The sequence below is a fragment of the Oncorhynchus clarkii genome, chromosome 25 (assembly GCF_045791955.1).
Source record: "Oncorhynchus clarkii lewisi isolate Uvic-CL-2024 chromosome 25, UVic_Ocla_1.0, whole genome shotgun sequence".
Lineage (NCBI taxonomy): Eukaryota > Metazoa > Chordata > Actinopteri > Salmoniformes > Salmonidae > Oncorhynchus > Oncorhynchus clarkii.
In genome coordinates this window covers 11263229-11282362 of record NC_092171.1, presented here as the reverse complement: position 1 = coordinate 11282362, position 19134 = coordinate 11263229, and the positions used below count along the sequence as shown (strand labels likewise).

At 49.1% G+C, this 19134-nt stretch overlaps 1 protein-coding gene across 2 annotated transcripts in view; it reads left to right on the top strand.

The window, feature by feature from the left end:
- LOC139383536 (protein GREB1-like) overlaps positions 1-15147 on the top strand; it is a 99289-nt gene extending 84142 nt beyond the window's left edge. For both annotated transcript variants that reach the window (XM_071128106.1, XM_071128105.1), the window contains exons 22-33: positions 4412-4571; positions 4716-4818; positions 5165-5320; positions 5656-5792; positions 5952-6113; positions 6559-6763; positions 7043-7205; positions 7396-7632; positions 8045-8180; positions 8566-8766; positions 8850-8988; positions 12759-15147. In XM_071128106.1, the coding sequence (XP_070984207.1) occupies positions 4412-4571; positions 4716-4818; positions 5165-5320; positions 5656-5792; positions 5952-6113; positions 6559-6763; positions 7043-7205; positions 7396-7632; positions 8045-8180; positions 8566-8766; positions 8850-8988; positions 12759-12922 (1963 nt within the window). In that variant the 3' untranslated portion in view covers positions 12923-15147. The remainder of the gene's footprint in view (positions 1-4411; positions 4572-4715; positions 4819-5164; positions 5321-5655; positions 5793-5951; positions 6114-6558; positions 6764-7042; positions 7206-7395; positions 7633-8044; positions 8181-8565; positions 8767-8849; positions 8989-12758) is intronic.
- Positions 15148-19134: the final 3987 nt, after the last annotated feature.

Sequence of the window (19134 nt, the reverse complement as noted above, 5' to 3'; positions counted from 1 at the left end):
GCTCCTTCAGTTAGGGACAAACACACACACACACACACACACACCTCACCTGTCTGTAGTCTTGGCCAGCTCCTTCAGGCAGGGACAAGCACACACACCTCACCTGTATGTAGTCTGGGCCGGCTCCTTCAGGTAGGGACAAACACACACACACACACACCTCATCTGTCTGTAGTCTGGGCCGGCTCCTTCAGGTAGGGACAAACACACACACACACACTCTCACCTGTCTGTAGTCTGGGCCAGCTCCTTCAGGTATAGACAAACACACACACACACTCTCACCTGTCTGTAGTCTGGGCCAGCTCCTTCAGGGAGGGACAAACACACACTCATCTCACCTGTCTGTTGTCTGGGTCAGCTCCTTCAGGTAGGGACAAACACACACACACATCTCACCTGTCTGTGGACTGGGCCAGCTCCTTCAGGTAGGGACAAACACACACACATCTCACCTGTCTGTGGACTGGGCCAGCTCCTTCAGGTAGGGACAAACACACACATACACACACACACACATCTCACCTGTCTGTGGACCGGGCCAGCTCCTTCAGGTAGGGACAAACACACACATACACACACACACACATCTCACATGTCTGTAGTCTGGGCCAGCTCCTTCAGGTAGGGACAAACACACACACATCTCACCTGTCTGTTGTCTGGGCCGACTCCTTCAGGTAGGGACAAACACACACACACATCTCACCTGTCTGTAGTCTGGGCCAGCTCCTTCAGGTAGGGACAAACACACACACACATCTCACCTGTCTGTAGTCTGGGCCAGCTCCTTCAGGTAGGGACAAACACACACATACACACACACACACATCTCACATGTCTGTAGTCTGGGCCAGCTCCTTCAGGTAGGGACTAACACACACACACACCTCACCTGCCTGAAGTCTGGGTCAGCTCCTTCAGGCAGGGACAAACACACACACCTCACCTGTCTGTAATCTGGGCCGACTCCTTCAGGTAGGGACAAACACACACACACCTCACCTTTTTGTAGTCTGGGCCAGCTCCTTCAGGGTAGGGACAAACACACACACACACACTCTCACCTGTCTGTAGTCTGGGCCAGCTCCTTCAGGTAGGGACAAACACACACTCTCACCTGTCTGTAGTCTGGGCCAGCTCCTTCAGGTAGGGACAAACACACACACACACTCTCACCTGTCTGTAGTCTGGGCCAGCTTCTTCAGGTAGGGACAAACACACACACACACTCTCTCTCACCTGTCTGTAGTCTGGGCCGGCTCCTTCAGGTAGGGACAAACACACACACACACTCTCTCTCACCTGTCTGTAGTCTGAGCCGGCTCCTTCAGGTAAGGACAAATACACACACCTCACCTGTCTGTAGTCTGAGCCGGCTCCTTCAGGTAGGGACAAATACACACACCTCACCTGTCTGTAGTCTGGGCCGGCTCCTTCAGGTAGGGACAAACACACACACCTCACCTGTCTGTAGTTTGGGCCGGCTCCTTCAGGTAGGGACAAACACACACACACCTCACCTGTCTGTTGTCTGGGCCAGCTCCTTCAGGTAGGGACAAACACACACACACCTCACCTGTCTGTAGACTGGGCCAGCTCCTTCAGGTAGGTACAAACACACACACATCTCACCTGTCTGTAGACTGGGCCAGCTCCTCCAGGTAGGGACAAACACACACGCACCTCACCTGTCTGTAGTCTGAGCCGGCTCCTTCAGGTAGGGACAAATACACACACCTCACCTGTCTGTAGTCTGGGCCGGCTCCTTCAGGTAGGGACAAACACACACACCTCACCTGTCTGTAGTTTGGGCCGGCTCCTTCAGGTAGGGACAAACACATACACACACCTCACCTGTCTGTTGTCTGGGCCAGCTCCTTCAGGTAGGGACGAACACACACACACCTCACCTGTCTGTAGACTGGGCCAGCTCCTTCAGGTAGGTACAAACACACACACATCTCACCTGTCTGTAGACTGGGCCAGCTCCTTCAGGTAGGGACAAACACACACACATCTCACCTGTCTGTAGACTGGGCCAGCTCCTTCAGGTAGGTACAAACACACACACATCTCACCTGTCTGTGGACTGGGCCAGCTCCTTCAGGTAGGGACAAACACACACACATCTCACCTGTCTGTGGACTGGGCCAGCTCCTTCAGGTAGGGACAAACACACACATACACACACACACACACATCTCACCTGTCTGTGGACTGGGCCAGCTCCTTCAGGTAGGGACAAACACACACATACACACACACACACATCTCACATGTCTGTAGTCTGGGCCAGCTCCTTCAGGTAGGGACAAACACACACACATCTCACCTGTCTGTTGTCTGGGCCGACTCCTTCAGGTAGGGACAAACACACACACACATCTCAACTGTCTGTAGTCTGGGCCAGCTCCTTCAGGTAGGGACAAACACACACACACATCTCACCTGTCTGTAGTCTGGGCCAGCTCCTTCAGGTAGGGACAAACACACACATACACACACACACACATCTCACATGTCTGTAGTCTGGGCCAGCTCCTTCAGGTAGGGACTAACACACACACACACCTCACCTGCCTGTAGTCTGGGTCAGCTCCTTCAGGCAGGGACAAACACACACACCTCACCTGTCTGTAATCTGGGCCGACTCCTTCAGGTAGGGACAAACACACACACACCTCACCTTTTTGTAGTCTGGGCCAGCTCCTTCAGGGTAGGGACAAACACACACACACACACTCTCACCTGTCTGTAGTCTGGGCCAGCTCCTTCAGGTAGGGACAAACACACACACACACTCTCACCTGTCTGTAGTCTGGGCCAGCTCCTTCAGGTAGGGACAAACACACACACACACTCTCACCTGTCTGTAGTCTGGGCCAGCTTCTTCAGGTAGGGACAAACACACACACACACTCTCTCTCACCTGTCTGTAGTCTGGGCCGGCTCCTTCAGGTAGGGACAAACACACACACCTCACCTGTCTGTAGTCTGAGCCGGCTCCTTCAGGTAGGGACAAATACACACACCTCACCTGTCTGTAGTCTGAGCCGGCTCCTTCAGGTAGGGACAAATACACACACCTCACCTGTCTGTAGTCTGGGCCGGCTCCTTCAGGTAGGGACAAACACACACACCTCACCTGTCTGTAGTTTGGGCCGGCTCCTTCAGGTAGGGACAAACACACACACACCTCACCTGTCTGTTGTCTGGGCCAGCTCCTTCAGGTAGGGACGAACACACACACACCTCACCTGTCTGTAGACTGGGCCAGCTCCTTCAGGTAGGTACAAACACACACACATCTCACCTGTCTGTAGACTGGGCCAGCTCCTTCAGGTAGGGACAAACACACACGCACCTCACCTGTCTGTAGTCTGAGCCGGCTCCTTCAGGTAGGGACAAATACACACACCTCACCTGTCTGTAGTCTGGGCCGGCTCCTTCAGGTAGGGACAAACACACACACCTCACCTGTCTGTAGTTTGGGCCGGCTCCTTCAGGTAGGGACAAACACACACACACCTCACCTGTCTGTTGTCTGGGCCAGCTCCTTCAGGTAGGGACGAACACACACACACCTCACCTGTCTGTAGACTGGGCCAGCTCCTTCAGGTAGGTACAAACACACACACATCTCACCTGTCTGTAGACTGGGCCAGCTCCTTCAGGTAGGGACAAACACACACACATCTCACCTGTCTGTAGACTGGGCCAGCTCCTTCAGGTAGGTACAAACACACACACATCTCACCTGTCTGTAGACTGGGCCAGCTCCTTCAGGTAGGGACAAACACACACACATCTCACCTGTCTGTAGACTGGGCCAGCTCCATCAGGTAGGGACAAACACACACACATCTCACCTGTCTGTAGACTGGGCCAGTTCCTTCAGGTAGGGACAAACACACACACATCTCACCTGTCTGTAGACTGGGCCAGCTCCTTCAGGTAGGGACAAACACACACACATCTCACCTGTCTGTAGACTGGGCCAGCTCCTTCAGGTAGGGACAAACACACACACATCTCACCTGTCTGTAGACTGGGCCAGCTCCTTCAGGTAGGGACAAACACACACACATCTCACCTGTCTGTAGACTGGGCCAGCTCCTTCAGGTAGGGACAAACACACACACATCTCACCTGTCTGTAGACTGGGCCAGCTCCTTCAGGTAGGGACAAACACACACACATCTCACCTGTCTGTAGACTGGGCCAGCTCCTTCAGGTAGGGACAAACACACACACATCTCACCTGTCTGTAGACTGGGCCGGCTCCACACACACTGGTGAGTAAGATGATGCTGTAAATGAATGTTTCCTTTGCGTTCCTCTGTGTCAGACCTCTGCTGAGTAAGATGATGCTGTATATGAATGTTTCCTTTGCGTTCCTCTGTGTCAGACCTCTGCTGAGTAAGATGATGACGTGTACAGAACAGTCTCTGTATTACCGCCAGTGGACCATCCCAAGGCCTTGCCACATGGACAGCAGCAACCGCCCCGCAGAGGGACGCACGGACAACTTCCATCCCCGCAGACTGCTGCTCAGCGGGCCCCCACAGGTACACACACACACACACATTCACACACACACTGGTGACAGACTCACAGACACACACACACACACACACACACACATTCACACACACACTAGTGACAGACTCACACACACACACACACTATTCTGACTACTGGAACCTGTTCAGGTGGGGAAGACAGGGGCGTACCTCCAGTTTCTGGGCATCCTGTCTCGTATGCTGATCAGACTGATGGAGGTGGACATCTATGACGAGGAAGAGATCAACACCAGTGAGTTACCATGACAACACTCCCTGGCCTCAGCTCCGTAACTACCACGGCCCTCCACTCTGCACCAGTCTTAATAATATGCATCACGTGTGTGTAGAACACTTTGAATGAATTACAGGACAGTACATAGCTTCCACCAAGAGGTTCTTTTAAGTAGATATTTGCTGGTATAGACGTCTGTGTGTTGTATACACAACATGTGTAATGCATTATGAATTAATCCTATAGGTTTCCGTGCATTTAGAGATGTTTATTAAGGACCCATGAGCTGTTGTGACTGTACTATGAATATAAACACGCGTGTGTGTGTGTGTGTGTGTGGTGTGTGTGTGTGTGTGTGGTATAGGTGACCAGCTGGAGGGTGTCCAGTACCACCCAGCCTGTGCTCCCTGGCCGATAATAGACACACTGAGGAGTATGCCCTTCGACTACACTGTCCACAACCCCAAATATGAAGACATCAGCACTGTCTATTGCCCTGACTACTACCCCAACACTGACGGTAGGATAGGGGAGTGGGGCATCTCTCTCGGTTACCATTATGATTGTGAGGTTTACTAGATGACGTCTTTGTCTTGGACCTCCCGATCTCTTTCTCCACTATTTCCAGCTTGGCTGAGCTCTGTACACTTTTAGGAAGAAAAAAAAGGCTTATTCTACTGTCCGCATAGGAGAACCCTTTTATGTTCTAGATAGATGTTCTAGAACCATTCTGGGTTCTAGATACGTGCATTTTATTCTAAGAGTGTAGCTGTTTGTACGTGACTGAGATGTTCCATGGTTCTAAACTGGTGTTTGCCAGGTTAACTAACCCCCAGCCCCTGCTCTGTCCCCCAGGAAACCCCAGACGTAAGGAGGACGTGTATCTGCGGAGGCGTACGGCCAGGATCAAACTATCCAAATACGCAGCCTACAACACCTACCACCACTGTGAGCAGTGCCACCAGTACACGGGCTTCAACCCCGGATACCAGGTGAGCTGAGAACACACACACACACACACACACACGCTATTTATTCTTAGCTGCTCAGTTGGTCTCATTCTCATTGCTCAGTTGGTCTACTCTATGTGTAATAATGTATTCTAGACCTGTAGCTAGATAATGTATTTGGCCATATACTTTACCTGGTAGATGTATGACTCGCTGCTGCATGGCTTCACCTTCTCCCACCTGCTGCTGGGGGAGGAGATCCAGCTCTACTTCATCATCCCCAAGTCTAAGCAACACCACTTCAGCTTCAGCCAACCAGGAGGCCAGCTGGAGAGCATGAGACTGCCCCTCACCTCCGATTGGGTAACCTAACTAAGGCCCTTTGCCCCTACTACTAACCATAGTACCCATTCTCTACCCTTCTTCCTCAAGGGCGCACTTGTTCACTCCCATTTATGGGTGTAAGAAATGTGGTACAAACGTCCTTACAGCAATCCGGTGCCTTTCGATCTGCTAGGGGGGGATGAGCAAGTGCACAAGTCAAGGAGAGTAGTGTCAGACCACAGCCATACTCTAACATTTACATGAACCCCTGCAGAATGCACTGGCTAATTCCACCGCCCAGGTTCTCGTGTGCCTCATCTGCCAACCGTTCTTTGTTTCTCTCTTTTCTATATGCCTTCACCATCTGAAACCTCCTCTATATACGGACCTACAAAGTGTAGAAGCCCTAAGATCATCCAATCTTTGCAGAACCCACTCAGACATTTATATACCGCTGCATGTTTCTCCCCCCCCCCCCCATCAGAACCCAGACTGCATCAAGAGCCCCATCTTCACCCCGACAACGGGTCGTCATGAGCACGGCCTGTTTAACCTGTACCACGCCATGGACGGGGCGGCCCACCTCCACATCCTGGTCGTCAAGGAGTACGAGATGGCTGTCTATAAGAAGTACTGGCCCAACCACATCATGCTGGTGCTGCCCACTGTCTTCAATGGAGCCGGCATCGGTACGCTAACTACCGCCAATCTCTTTCCCATTCACTCACTACCTCTCTCACTCTCTCTCTCTCTCTCTCTCCCTCTCACTTTGTCTATCTCTCACCCTCTCCCCCGTTGTGGAGTGAGTGAGTGAGTGAGTGAGTGAGTGAGTGAGTGAGTGAGTGAGTGAGAGGAGAGAATACACACAACAGACAAGACTATCTAACAACATGAGACGCACTAACACAGAATAATAACAGCAGTGTTTCCCGATGTCTCCCTCTCTGACCTCTGGCCCCTCCCCCAAGGTGCTGCCCACTTCCTGATCAAGGAGCTGTCCTATCACAACCTGGGGCTGGAGCGAAGGCACAGGCTGGAGGGAGGGGGGCCACCGGCCGACGTCTGGCCCTTCATCATAGTCTCTGATGACTCCTGCGTCATGTGGAACGCCGTGGACCTGGACTCACACAGGCATACACACACACACACACACACACACACACTCACACAAACACACACACACTCACACATACAAGGAACAAGTTTCAGCTACACACACACACATCAACACATTTTTTTTATATATATATTGATGTTTTGAAAGTATTGTCTTCGCGGAACTCTGTAATCATCTCTCTCCATTCTCTCTCCCCCCCCCCAGTGCCTCAGGGCCTGTAGAGAGGAACGTGTCTCTGAAGCAGGTGCTGCAGCACATGGAGGCGTGTCCCGACCTCACCCAGTACGGCCTCTGTGGGATCAGGAAGTGGGGCAGTCGCTCCCCGAGTCAGGGGAAGGGGGGAGGAGCTCGTCACGAGGAACCGTTCTCCAGAGGACACCTCCACGACTTCCTGCTTCTCAATGTGGACCTGACCCAGGACGTCCAATACAACGAGAACAGGCGAGACAGTAGAATAGAGTCAAATATTAGCACATTTTAGTAGACGCTCTTATCCAGATTAAGTGCCATGCTAAAGGGTACAACGGCAGATTTTTCACCTAGTCAGCTCAGGGATTCGAACCAGAAACCGTTTAGTTACTGGCCCAACACTCTTAAACGCTAGGCTACCTGCTGCCGAATATGAAAGAATGGAATACAACCAGAATGGATGAGAGAGGACAGCCACTTTACTTTACATAAGTCATTGTTATGGTAAGAGGCTGCTAGGTTTAAGTGGTTTCTATGTGAAACATCACATCTCTGGTGGAAAAAAACTTCACTGAGCCATCACTCTTCCCCTTTCTCACTCTTCTTTTTATCTTCCTTTTCTCACGCTCCACTCTCTTCCTCCTCTTCCTCTGCTCCACCTCAGGTTCATGTGTGATGATGTGGACTTCACCCTGCGAGCCCACAGTGCTGGTCTACTCATCTGTCGCTTCAACAACTTCAGTGTGTTGAAGAAACAGATCGCTATCGGAGGATACCGTACCTTCATCATCAAGACCAAGGTACAGGCTTACACACACTCACATACACAAAACCACACACACACACACATCACCACCTTCATCATCGTGTCACTCGACTTAAGATAAAATGTAGTGTTCCGATGAGATCGATTCATATCCGTCTCTAATATCTCAGTTCTGGGGCTCGATTCAATCCGTATTGCTGAAGTTCCGCGTTATAGTGGGATTGACATTTTTAGGTAATTTCTGATTGAGCCGGTGGCGTGTACCGCGAATCCAGTCTCCGCCAATTCGGGAACATTACCTTGAAATGTATATCGCGCAGTAAGGCGGAACTTCAGCAATATGTATTGAATCCAATCGCTAATTTTGTCTAATGTTCATGCGTTGACCATTGCAATGTTGATGTAATGTGTGGTTTTAGATAACCGACGTCCCCACCTCCATCCAGCCGTCACAGTATATCTGTGCCCCGGACAGCAAGCATCCATTCCTGGCCACGCCTGCACAGCTACTTCTAGAGAAATACCTGCAACACACCAGCCAACGCCTGTTCCCCCTCAGCGCACGCAACTACACACACCCCATTCTGTCTGTAGACTGCTACCTCAACCTGGGGCCTGAGGTACACACACACACACACAAATACATATGTGATTGTTTCGATGTCAGATCACTCAACGGTGCGTCTTTTCCCCCTCCCTCTAGGTGACGGTGTGTTTTGTGAGTTCCAGACCTCACTCCATCAACATCAGTACTGCAGAGCTGCTGTTCAGCGGCCTGCTGCTCTGCTTCTGTGATTCCTTCGTCACACCAGGCTTTCTTAAGAAGTTTCACTTCCTCAAAGGTACACGCACAAAGACCCGTGCAGGCACACACCACATGTTATCACGTTTCTGGAAAGACCCAGATGCAGACAGTGTCAAAGTAACACAAGTTTATTACTAGAACAGGGGGCAGGCAAAACGAGAGGTCAAGGGCAGGCAGAGGTCAGTAATCCAGATCAGAGTCCCCCCCCCCCCAAAAAAAAAAAAAAAATATATATATATATATATATATGAGGATACGGGGCAACAGAAGACGAACAGCAAAGGGGATAATGACCTTGGACATGGGGAAAGGGCCTATAAACCGGGGGGGGGAGATTGTGGGACTCTACCTTGAGGGGCAGATACCGGGTGGACAGCCATACCTTCTGTCCGAGACGATACTCGGAGGTGTAGCCACGGGGCTATAGCAGCGTGACAGCGCATCCGGCTTGATGTTCTTGGATCCTGGTCGGTAGGAGAGGGAGGAGTTGAACCGGGGGAAGAGCAAGGCCCACCTAGCTTGCCTGGAATTGAGACGCTTGGCGGTGTAGAGATATTCCAGGTTCTTGTGGTCGGTCCACACAATGAACGGATGTTCCGCGCCCTCCAGCCAGTGTCTCCACTCCTCCAACGCCATCTTCAACGCGAGAAGCTCACGATTTACCACATCGTAGTTCCTCTCCATGGCGTTGATGCGATGGGAGAAGAAGGAGCAGGGATGTAACTTGAGGTCCAGGGCAGAACGCTGGGACAGGACAGCTCCCACTCCGACATCCAAAGCATCAGCCTCCACCACAAACTGGTGGGACGGGTCAGGATGAACCAAGATGGAGGCTGTGGTGAAATGGTGTTTGAGATCCCGGAACGCCAGGTCAGCAGCTGGGGACCACGTGAAAGGAACCTTGGGAGAGGTGAGTGCAGACAGGGGGGAAGCCAGGGTGTTGTAACCCCGGATAAAGCGGCGATAAAAGTTGCAGAATCCCAGGAAACATTGTAGCTGCACCCTGGACGTAGGCTGGGGCCAATCCACCACCGCTCTCACCTTCCCGGGATCCATCTGTACACACCCTGCAGCGATGATGTGACCCAGGAAGGGGATGGTGGAGCGATGGAATTCGCACATCTCTGCTTTCACAAAAAGCTGGTACTCCAGGAGGTGTTGGAGAACCTGTCAGACGTGGAGCACGTATTCTTGGGCGGAGCGGGAGAAGATGAGGACGTCGTTGAGGTAGACGAAGACTAACCGGTTCAAATCAAATTTTTATTTGTCACATACACATGGTTAGCAGATGTTAATGCGAGTGTAGCGAAATGCTTGTGTGTAGCGATGATGTTGCGGAGAACATCATTAACCAGAGCCTGGAATACAGCTGGGGCGTTGGTAAGGCCAAATGGCATGGCCAGATACTTGTAGTGACCGCGTTGAAGGCGGTCTTTCACTTGTCCCCTTCCCGTATCCGTACCAGATTGTAGGCATTCCGTAGGTCCAGATTGGAGAACACGTTGGCCACCTGGAGCGGCTGGAAGGCCGAGGAGATGAGTGGTAGTGGGTAGCGGTTCTTCACCGTGATTCCGTTGAGGCCCCGGTAGTCAATGCACGGGCGCAGGGTTTTGCCCTTTTTCTCCACAAAGAAGAACCCTGCGCCGGCGGGGGAGGCAGAAGGATGGATGAACCCTGCCTTTAGGGAGTTATCAATGTAGGTCTCCATGGCCTTGGTCTCTGGACCCGACAAAGAGTACAGTTGTCCCTGGGGTGGAGTGGTGCCTGGAAGAAGGTCAATCCTGCAGTCATAGGGTCGTTGCGGCAGAAGGGAAGTGGCCCGGGTCTTACTGAACACTTCCCAGAGGTCCTGGTACTCCGTGGGAATGGCGGAGAGGTCCGGGGCAACTTCCGAGCCCCCAGGAAGACGTCCTGGGGCAGGCTGCGCTGACTTCAGACAATGGGTGTGGCAGAACTGGCTCCAGCCCATAGTGGCACCAGCAGTCAAGTCTATGATGGGATTGTGTCGCTGGAGCCAAGAGAATCCCAATACCACGGGAACCTGAGGAGACTTAATCAGCATAAATTGGATTGCCTCACTGTAGCCCCTCTCACAATATCATGGGAGTGGTATTGTGAGTGACCCGGCTTATAGAGCGCCCGTCCAGCGCTCTAACATCAATGGGAATGGAGAGGGGCTGAGTGGGGATGCCCAGCTCGGACACCAGGGTAGCATCCAAAAAAACTAATTGGCCCCAGAGTCGGAGTACCCAGAGAGATTTATACTTGTTACCCCACAGCAGGATGGCATGGAAAGGGGTGCGAGTAATGGGAGAGGAAAAGTTCTCAATAAGGCCCACCAGAGTACTCGCCCCTTGATGAGCCTGGTTTTTAAAGGGCAGGTAGCTACGAAATGTCCCGTAGTTCCACAATATAGACAGCTCTGGGTGTGGAGTCGGCGTAAGTGTTAATCTAGCCCTGCCCAGGTGCCTGGATTCCAAAGGAGGTGAGTCGGCAGCCCTCTGTGTTTCCCGAGAGAACTCGTGTGACGTCGGGTTCACTCGGACATGTAGACTTCGGGGATCTCCGGGGTTCTTTGGAGGCGAGGTGGGAATCAAAGGCGACAGGGCACAGATTTCCTCTCTCTCCTACATTCTCGAATCCGCCCATCGATCTGGATGGTCAAGGCTATGAGGGAATCAAGGTCCATGGGTAGCTCCCGGGCTGCAAGCTCATCTTTGACCACCTCCGATAGTCCGTAAACGAACATGTCGAACAATGCTTCCGGGTTCCAGGCACTCTCAGCCGCCAACATGCGAAAAGCCATCGCGTTGCTCCCACACCGCCATAGCCCAGGCGAGTGCCCTCCTTGTCATCAGCGTTATGATGTAGCCCTATCCTCGAGCGGTCCGAGGGGAACGAAGAAGGCTGCAGCTCGAAAATGAGAGAGCACTAGGGGAGAAAAGCCTGGCAGGTTCCAGAATCTCCAGCATAAGGCTCCAGAGGAGGTAAGCAGGTTTCTCAGGACACTGGGGTAGGCTGGGAGATTACGGGTGTGACCTGCTGTCCAGTGGGCAATCCGCGGAATTGCTCCAGCAAAGTCTCGAACGTCTGGTCGTTATGGTCCCTCCATAAGACATTACAGTAACTTCTTGTGTCGTCCAATGGTGGCTCCTTGCAGGGATACAGAATTGTGCAGCTGGTCTAAGTCTGCTGGATCGGTCAGGGCCAGTTCGTACTATCATATTTTAGGAAAGACCCAGATGCAGACAGTGTCGAAGTAACAAAAGTTTATTACTAGAACAGGGGGCAGACAAAACGACAGGTCAAGGGCAGGCAGAGGTCAGTAATCCAGATCAGAGTCCAAAAGGTACAGAACAGCAGGCAGTCTCAGGGTCAGGGCAGGCAGAGGTCAGTAATCCAGATCAGAGTCAAAAGGTACAGAACGGCAGGCAGTCTCAGGGTCAGAGCAGGCAGAGGTCAATAATCCAGTGTGGTGGGACAAGGTACAGGACGGCAGGCAGGCTCAGGGTCAGGGCAGGCAGAATGGTCAAAACCGGGAAGACTAGAAAACAGGAACTTTAGAAAAGACAGGAGCAAGGGGAAAAACGCTGGTAAACTTGATGAACAAAGCGAACTGTCAATAGACAAACAAAGAACACAGGTATAAATACACAGGGGATAATGAGGGGAGGTGGGAGACACCTGGTGGAGGGTGGAGACTAGCACAAAGACAGGTGAAACAGATCAGGGTGTGACACATATATATACACACACACACACAAAAGCCATCACATCCTCATAGGTATTTTCTCTTCCCTCGTCCAGGGGCGATTCTGTGTGTGATATGTGCTGACCGCAGCTCTCTGAGACAGACGGTGGTGAGGCTGGAGCTCGAGGACGAGTGGAGGTTCCGGCTGAGTGACGAGTTCCAGACAGCCAACGCTAAAGAGGATCGCCCCCTCTTCTTCCTCACAGGGAAACACATATGAACTGCCGTACCCCTCAGCGTGAGCCCTACAGTGGGGTCAAAATAGAAAGTCAAAATAGAAAGCCAAAAACTATCTGTATTCTTCTGGTGGATCAAGCCAATAACCCATAGACAGTAGTTGGTAGTGAATATAGCTACAGTTGAAGTCAGAAGTTTACATATACACTTAGGTTGGAGTCATTAAATCTCGTTTTTCAACCACTCCACAAATTTCTTGTTAACAAACTATAGTTTTGGTAAGTTGTTTAGGACACCTACTTTGTGCATGACGCAAGTAATTTTTCCAACAATTGTTTACAGACAGATTATTTCACTTATAATTCACTGTATCACAATTCCAATGGGTCAGAAGTTTACATACACTAGGTTGACTGTGCCTTTAAACAGCTTGGAAAGACACCAGAAAATGATGTCATGGCTTTAGAAGCTTCTGATAGGCTAATTGACATCATTTGAGGCAATTGGTGGTGTACCTGTGGATTTATTTCAAGGCCTACCTTCAAACTCAGCGCCTCTTTGCTTGACATCATGGGAAAATCAAAAAAATAATCAGCCAAGACCTCAGAAAAACAATTGTAGACCTCCACAAGTTTGGTTCATCCTTGGGAGGAATTTCCAAATGCCTGAAGGTACCACGTTCATTTGTACAAACAATAGTACGCAAGTATAAACACCATGGAACCACGCAGCCGTCATACCGCTCAGGAAGGAGGCGCGTTCTGTCTCCTAGAGATGTACATACTTTGGTTCAAAAAGTGCAAATCAATCAAAGGACAACAGCAAAGAACCTTGTGAAGATGCTGGAGGAAACAAAAGTATCTATATCCACAGTAAAACAAGTCCTATATCGACATAACCTGAAAGGCCGCTCAGCAAGGAAGAAGCCACTGCTCCAAAGCCACCATAAAAAAGCCAGCCTACGGTTTGCAACTGCACATGGGGACAAACATCATACTTTTTGGAGAAATGTCCTCTGGTCTGATGAAACAAAAATAGAACTGTTTGGCCATAATGACCATTGTTATGTTTGGAGGGAAAGGGGGAGGCTTGCAAGCCGAAGAACACCATCCCAACCGTGAAGCACGGAGGTGGCAGCATCATGTTGTGGGGGTGCTTTGCTGCAGGAGGGACTGGTGCACTTCACAGAATACATGGCATCATGAGGCAGGACAATTATGTGGATATATTGAAGCAACATCTCAAGACATCAGTCAGGAAGTTAAAGCTTAGTCACAAATTGGTCTTCCAAATGAACAATGACCCCAAGCATACTTCCAAAGTTGTGGCAAAATGGCTTAAGGACAACAAAGTCAAGGTATTGGAGTGGCCATCACAAAGCCCTGACCTCAATCCTGTAGACAATTTGTGGGCAGAGCTGAAAAAGCGTGTGGGAGCAAGGAGGCCTACAAACCTGACTCAGTTACAGCAGCTCTGTCAGGAGGAATGGGCCAAAATTCACCCAACTTATTGTGGGAAGCTTGTGGAAGACTACCCGAAAAGTTTGACTCAAGTTAATCAATTTAAAGGCAATGCTACCAAATACTATTTGGGTGCGTGTAAACTTCTGACCCACGGAATGTGATGAAAGAAATAAAAGCTGAAATAAATCATTCTCTCTACTATAATTCTGACATTTCACATTCTTAAAATAAAGTGGTGATCCTAACTGACCTGAGTCAGGGAATTTTTACTAGGATTAAATGTCAGGAATTGTGAAAAACTGAGTTGAAATGTATTTGGCTAAGGTGTATGTCAACTTCCGACTTCAACTGTATCAGTCTGGGGCTGGTATGGCTCTGTTCGCTGTAGTATTAATTTAGTATCAATGACAATTTACTACCATACTCCTATTAACCCTCCACCTCTCTGTTGTGATGTGTTAAAAAGTAATCATTCCGCAGTGTCTGCCGCCGTTCATATTGTAGTTTATGATATTTTTTGAGGAGTGTATTTTGTACAAATATTATTTTTGTAGACGTTTTGTTTTTTGCCTGGGCTTTTGTGACAAACTATTTTGCATATATGTAGACTGCTTTGTGTCATGTAAAAAGTAACCATGTCATGTTTCTTTGGTGTCTTCATAACAATGTTCGTTACAAAAGCGTTACGTGTATGTGGTTGTGTTTTCTGGGGCTCAGTGTTTGCAGCCTTCTGATGATCACTATGTTGAGAAACTTGAATCCATACTTTATGTACTGAATGTGTAAAAGTACGTATTTTGAAAACGATCTCCATCTCTGCTGCCTTCTATTGGTTACACACCAGTCCAGGTGTGTGTACAATCTGAATGATATATCTGTTTTACTATGATCTACTTCTTGTGGGGTAGTTACACAGTTGAACAGGGCTTTAAACAAGGCCTCTCCGCCTCATGCCTTGGGGAGCCAGCCCGGCACCAACACCCCTGTTTCTGATAATCAACTAATCGCAGGCTTCAGTCTGGACCTGGATTAGTTAGTGCGGATCTTCTCTTGACCTCACAGGTCGGGTCAACTCCCCCCGTGCGTTGGTATGAGCCTCTTTCTAGGTGAAGGGGGGCCTTCCTGTCCTCCTACCCTGAGCTGAGTTAGCAGTGGAGCCTTGAGTTTCACTTTATGCACACGGTCACCCCACTGGGTCTATCCCTGCAAGCCACGGAGGTTAGCTCACTCCTTCCTACTGATTACACTTCACGGGTACTTTGTGACTCGGTATACTACGCGTCAGCGGGGGCTATTTTTGTGTACAACACCAACGAGCGATTCAATGATTATTTATAGTCCACTCTGTACTACTTGGTTACGTGGTGCGGCTCTTACTGCGTGGATACATTCCGCCACGGGGTTAAACTATTATAAACTGCGGAATAATCTCAGACACCCCTGCTAGCGGCTGGTCCTCCCTATCTAATTGACTGGACAGCACCCACATGGGTGAGTCACACTAGCTAAGTCCCGGGTGTAGGGTTTCAGCTAAAACTAGCTGCACTTCGTCTGGGTAGAGGACAAACTATAGACACCCAGTGCTCCTTTAGTGTGCTTTTTACACAGTTACCTTCAAGCCCCCCTTTGGTTTCCTGCTCAAGCCCACAATATGGTCTGGCTGCAGGCTACCTAAGCCTAGTTATGTTACTCTAATTCTTGACTATTTATTCAACCAATAAATGAACTAGTTAATGAAAACCAGTAACACTTCTATTTTGGTTCCACAGCTTCACACCTGATGGATTTTATTCTTTTTTTATTTAGCTATTTTAATGCAGTAGCTTCTAACAATATCAATTAAATTCACTTCTTACCTTGCACTGAAGTGTTCTAATATTAATACATCAATCAGCTCCTTTCTTCCCCAGAATCTCCCTTTCTCCATCTTTTACGTTGGTTTTTATACACTTTTTGCCCAGGCCTATGCCTCCTTTGACTACAGCCACACAACACATCATCCCCCTTACACGTGACATCGGCGCAAAGTTACATAACAGATTGTCTCGTTCACCCGGGATATCTACACACAACAATCTGTGGTGTCATCTGCTTCACGACCCATGTGCCACCAGGCAACTCCACCAGCTCCTTCCCAGGGCTCGAGTTTGACAGGTATGTCAACACATTAGATTAACCTCTGCCCCCCAGCAGAGGAACATCTGCATACAGTCTACCTTCACCTGTCACTTCCTCCCTGCACTTGACTGGGTTTTGATGCTCCTCTAGCTGCTTGTGGTTGAGGCCTCTTCCTGTTCTTCAGCTTCTTCTTGATCTTTCTTGTTTCACTGTTACATAGAGTTCTGTCTGGGGACTGGAGGAGTCCTCAGGTCATATTAACTAGGCTCATTCACGACAACGGGGCACAAAAGCCTGCACAACCCTACTCTAAACGTTGACTCGCTTCACAAATCTCTAACAGCAACTCTAGTTTCTAACCTCTAGGGGGTGGTGTCTCCCTCTTTATTCCCTTTCTTTCACATTCTGTTTGCTGCACACGAGACTGAACCCTATATGGTCAGCAGAGGGCCGTACACACTATACGTTTACATGACTGACAGTCAGCGGAAGCTATTGCCACTAGGCTCAAGTTGTGAACAGTACATCTAGTCCAATTGAAATTTGTCACCCCAATCAGAATCCTATGATAACATGTTTTTCTTAATTGAAGTTATAGTTTGCTGTCATTTGTTCCTGTACAAATTCAACAACATTAATTACAACATTTTAATTGATTGTAAACAACAGTTCTATCTTCCTTTCGGATTTATTCACCACAATATGGGAGGGACGCAAGGCTGCCAGTTCATTTGCGGTATGACCACCAGTACAGTACACCTTCTTCATCAAAGAACTCACTTGAGTTATTTGATTAGATTCTTAGTCCTGCAACATCTTGTCTTTGAATTAGACATTACAATATGATACAGTACTATATACAATGTTACAATAACACAAGATGTTGTGGGGTTTTCCCCTTTTGATGCACAGCATCTTTACGCTGCTTATTTGCAAATAAAAAGTAGAAGGAAAATACATTTTTAGGTACAGTAACTCAAAGACATGAGAATTTCTTTCAATTTCTTTCATTTCATCATTAGTCGGTTTCACAGCTATTGTTGTTGCCACAGTAACTTTAATGCACCAAGATCCAAATGTTTACTCACATTGTGTCCCCTGGACTTTGGAGGGGATGTGGGGCAGCACGAGACAGCTACTGGGTAGAGGGAACATTGCCAGTGGTTCCCCACTATAGGGTCACCATCTCAAGTGGTAAGGGGGGCCGTTTAATATCAGTTGTTGTGTCTGCTGTCCACCTTAGTAGGTAATTGTCGAAGAGATTTGGCGGATGGGTGCTCAATATTTTAAGCAGCCGGGTTAACTATAGTGCATAGCCAGGATTTGAGGATAAATCCTTTAAAAGGTCATGTAAATATCTATACAATTCCCGTTGACAAAATTAATAGAGATCCTATAGGAGAAAAAAAATCTATTGAAATCCTTGGATCCAGTTAGAATCCAATAGGAAAATCAGATTTTGGAACCAGCCTTGTATCATTTCTATACAGATATCTTAACGAAACACTTATCAGTGTGCTGATGTCTGGTGTAGACGGTCTAAGCTCCTGACTCTAGACCACATATGCCTCCTTGGCCAACTGTCTCTTTCCTCACTATCTATATTTACACCTGTCCTGTAATCAAAAACTCAGATCTCCTTAAATAATATATTTGACCCTCGTCCAAAAAAATCCTTTAGGTTTCCAATGGGGAAAAAATGTATTGGAATCCTATAGGATCTTTTAACTAGGGTTTATCTGTGAGAGTGGTGGTAATTGGTGGTGTCAGAACTGGTCTAATGGTAGAATCCCTGCCAGCACACCTAAGGCCCAGGTTCATCATTATGTGTTTTATTGACAGAGGAGTTCTGTGTTAACAATGATGCTGGGATTCCTGCCATGGTAAAAGCCAGGAGTCTGTGCCTGGGCTACATCAACTAAATCGGAACTCGACACTCCGTCTCCTGACTGAAAATCATCCACCCATGTACCCCGAGCCTAGTTTCAGCACTCATAGCTGGCTGTGATGTAGGATGGGATGGGACATAAACCTAACAAATTCAATGACACATTTCTCTGAACAGGGGGGGGGGACACATACCAAATTCACAGAGAATACATTGCATATGATGAAGAAAGAATACTCTGAGCCGCAGCTCAGGGGTCCAACCCAGAGATGCAAGGGGGCAGACAGGGACGTTCAACAGAGTACCCTGGATTGTAAGAGCATGTTGAGCTGACCTACTCGTCTTGCAGCCCTTGGGGTAGGGGGGATAGACGGGGGGGTTGAGCAGCGGTTAGAACTTAGTGGACACCAGGTCCCTGTCCCAAATGGCTGTGATGACGTCACTTAGGGAGCTAAGAGTTGGGTAGCAAACCAGTTCCAGGAGTTACTGCCCATAGAGATGTTTTACTTATGGTGTGTGTGTGTGCGTGCCTGCATACGTGCGTGTTAGTTTGTGTTTGTACCATCAAAGTGTGCATGCATTTATGTCATGACAGTGTGTATGCAATTAATGCATGTGTTTGTGTATTCTATGTGTATATGTTCATGTACACATGAATACAGGTAGTGTGTGTGTGCGTGTGCGTGTGCGCACGCGTGTGCTGTCCTGGTGTCAGCAGCACCATCTAAAGGAGCTGGGATGGGATCTGGTCTGTCCTCTCAGGTTTCGTCTTGGAACGTGGTTCTC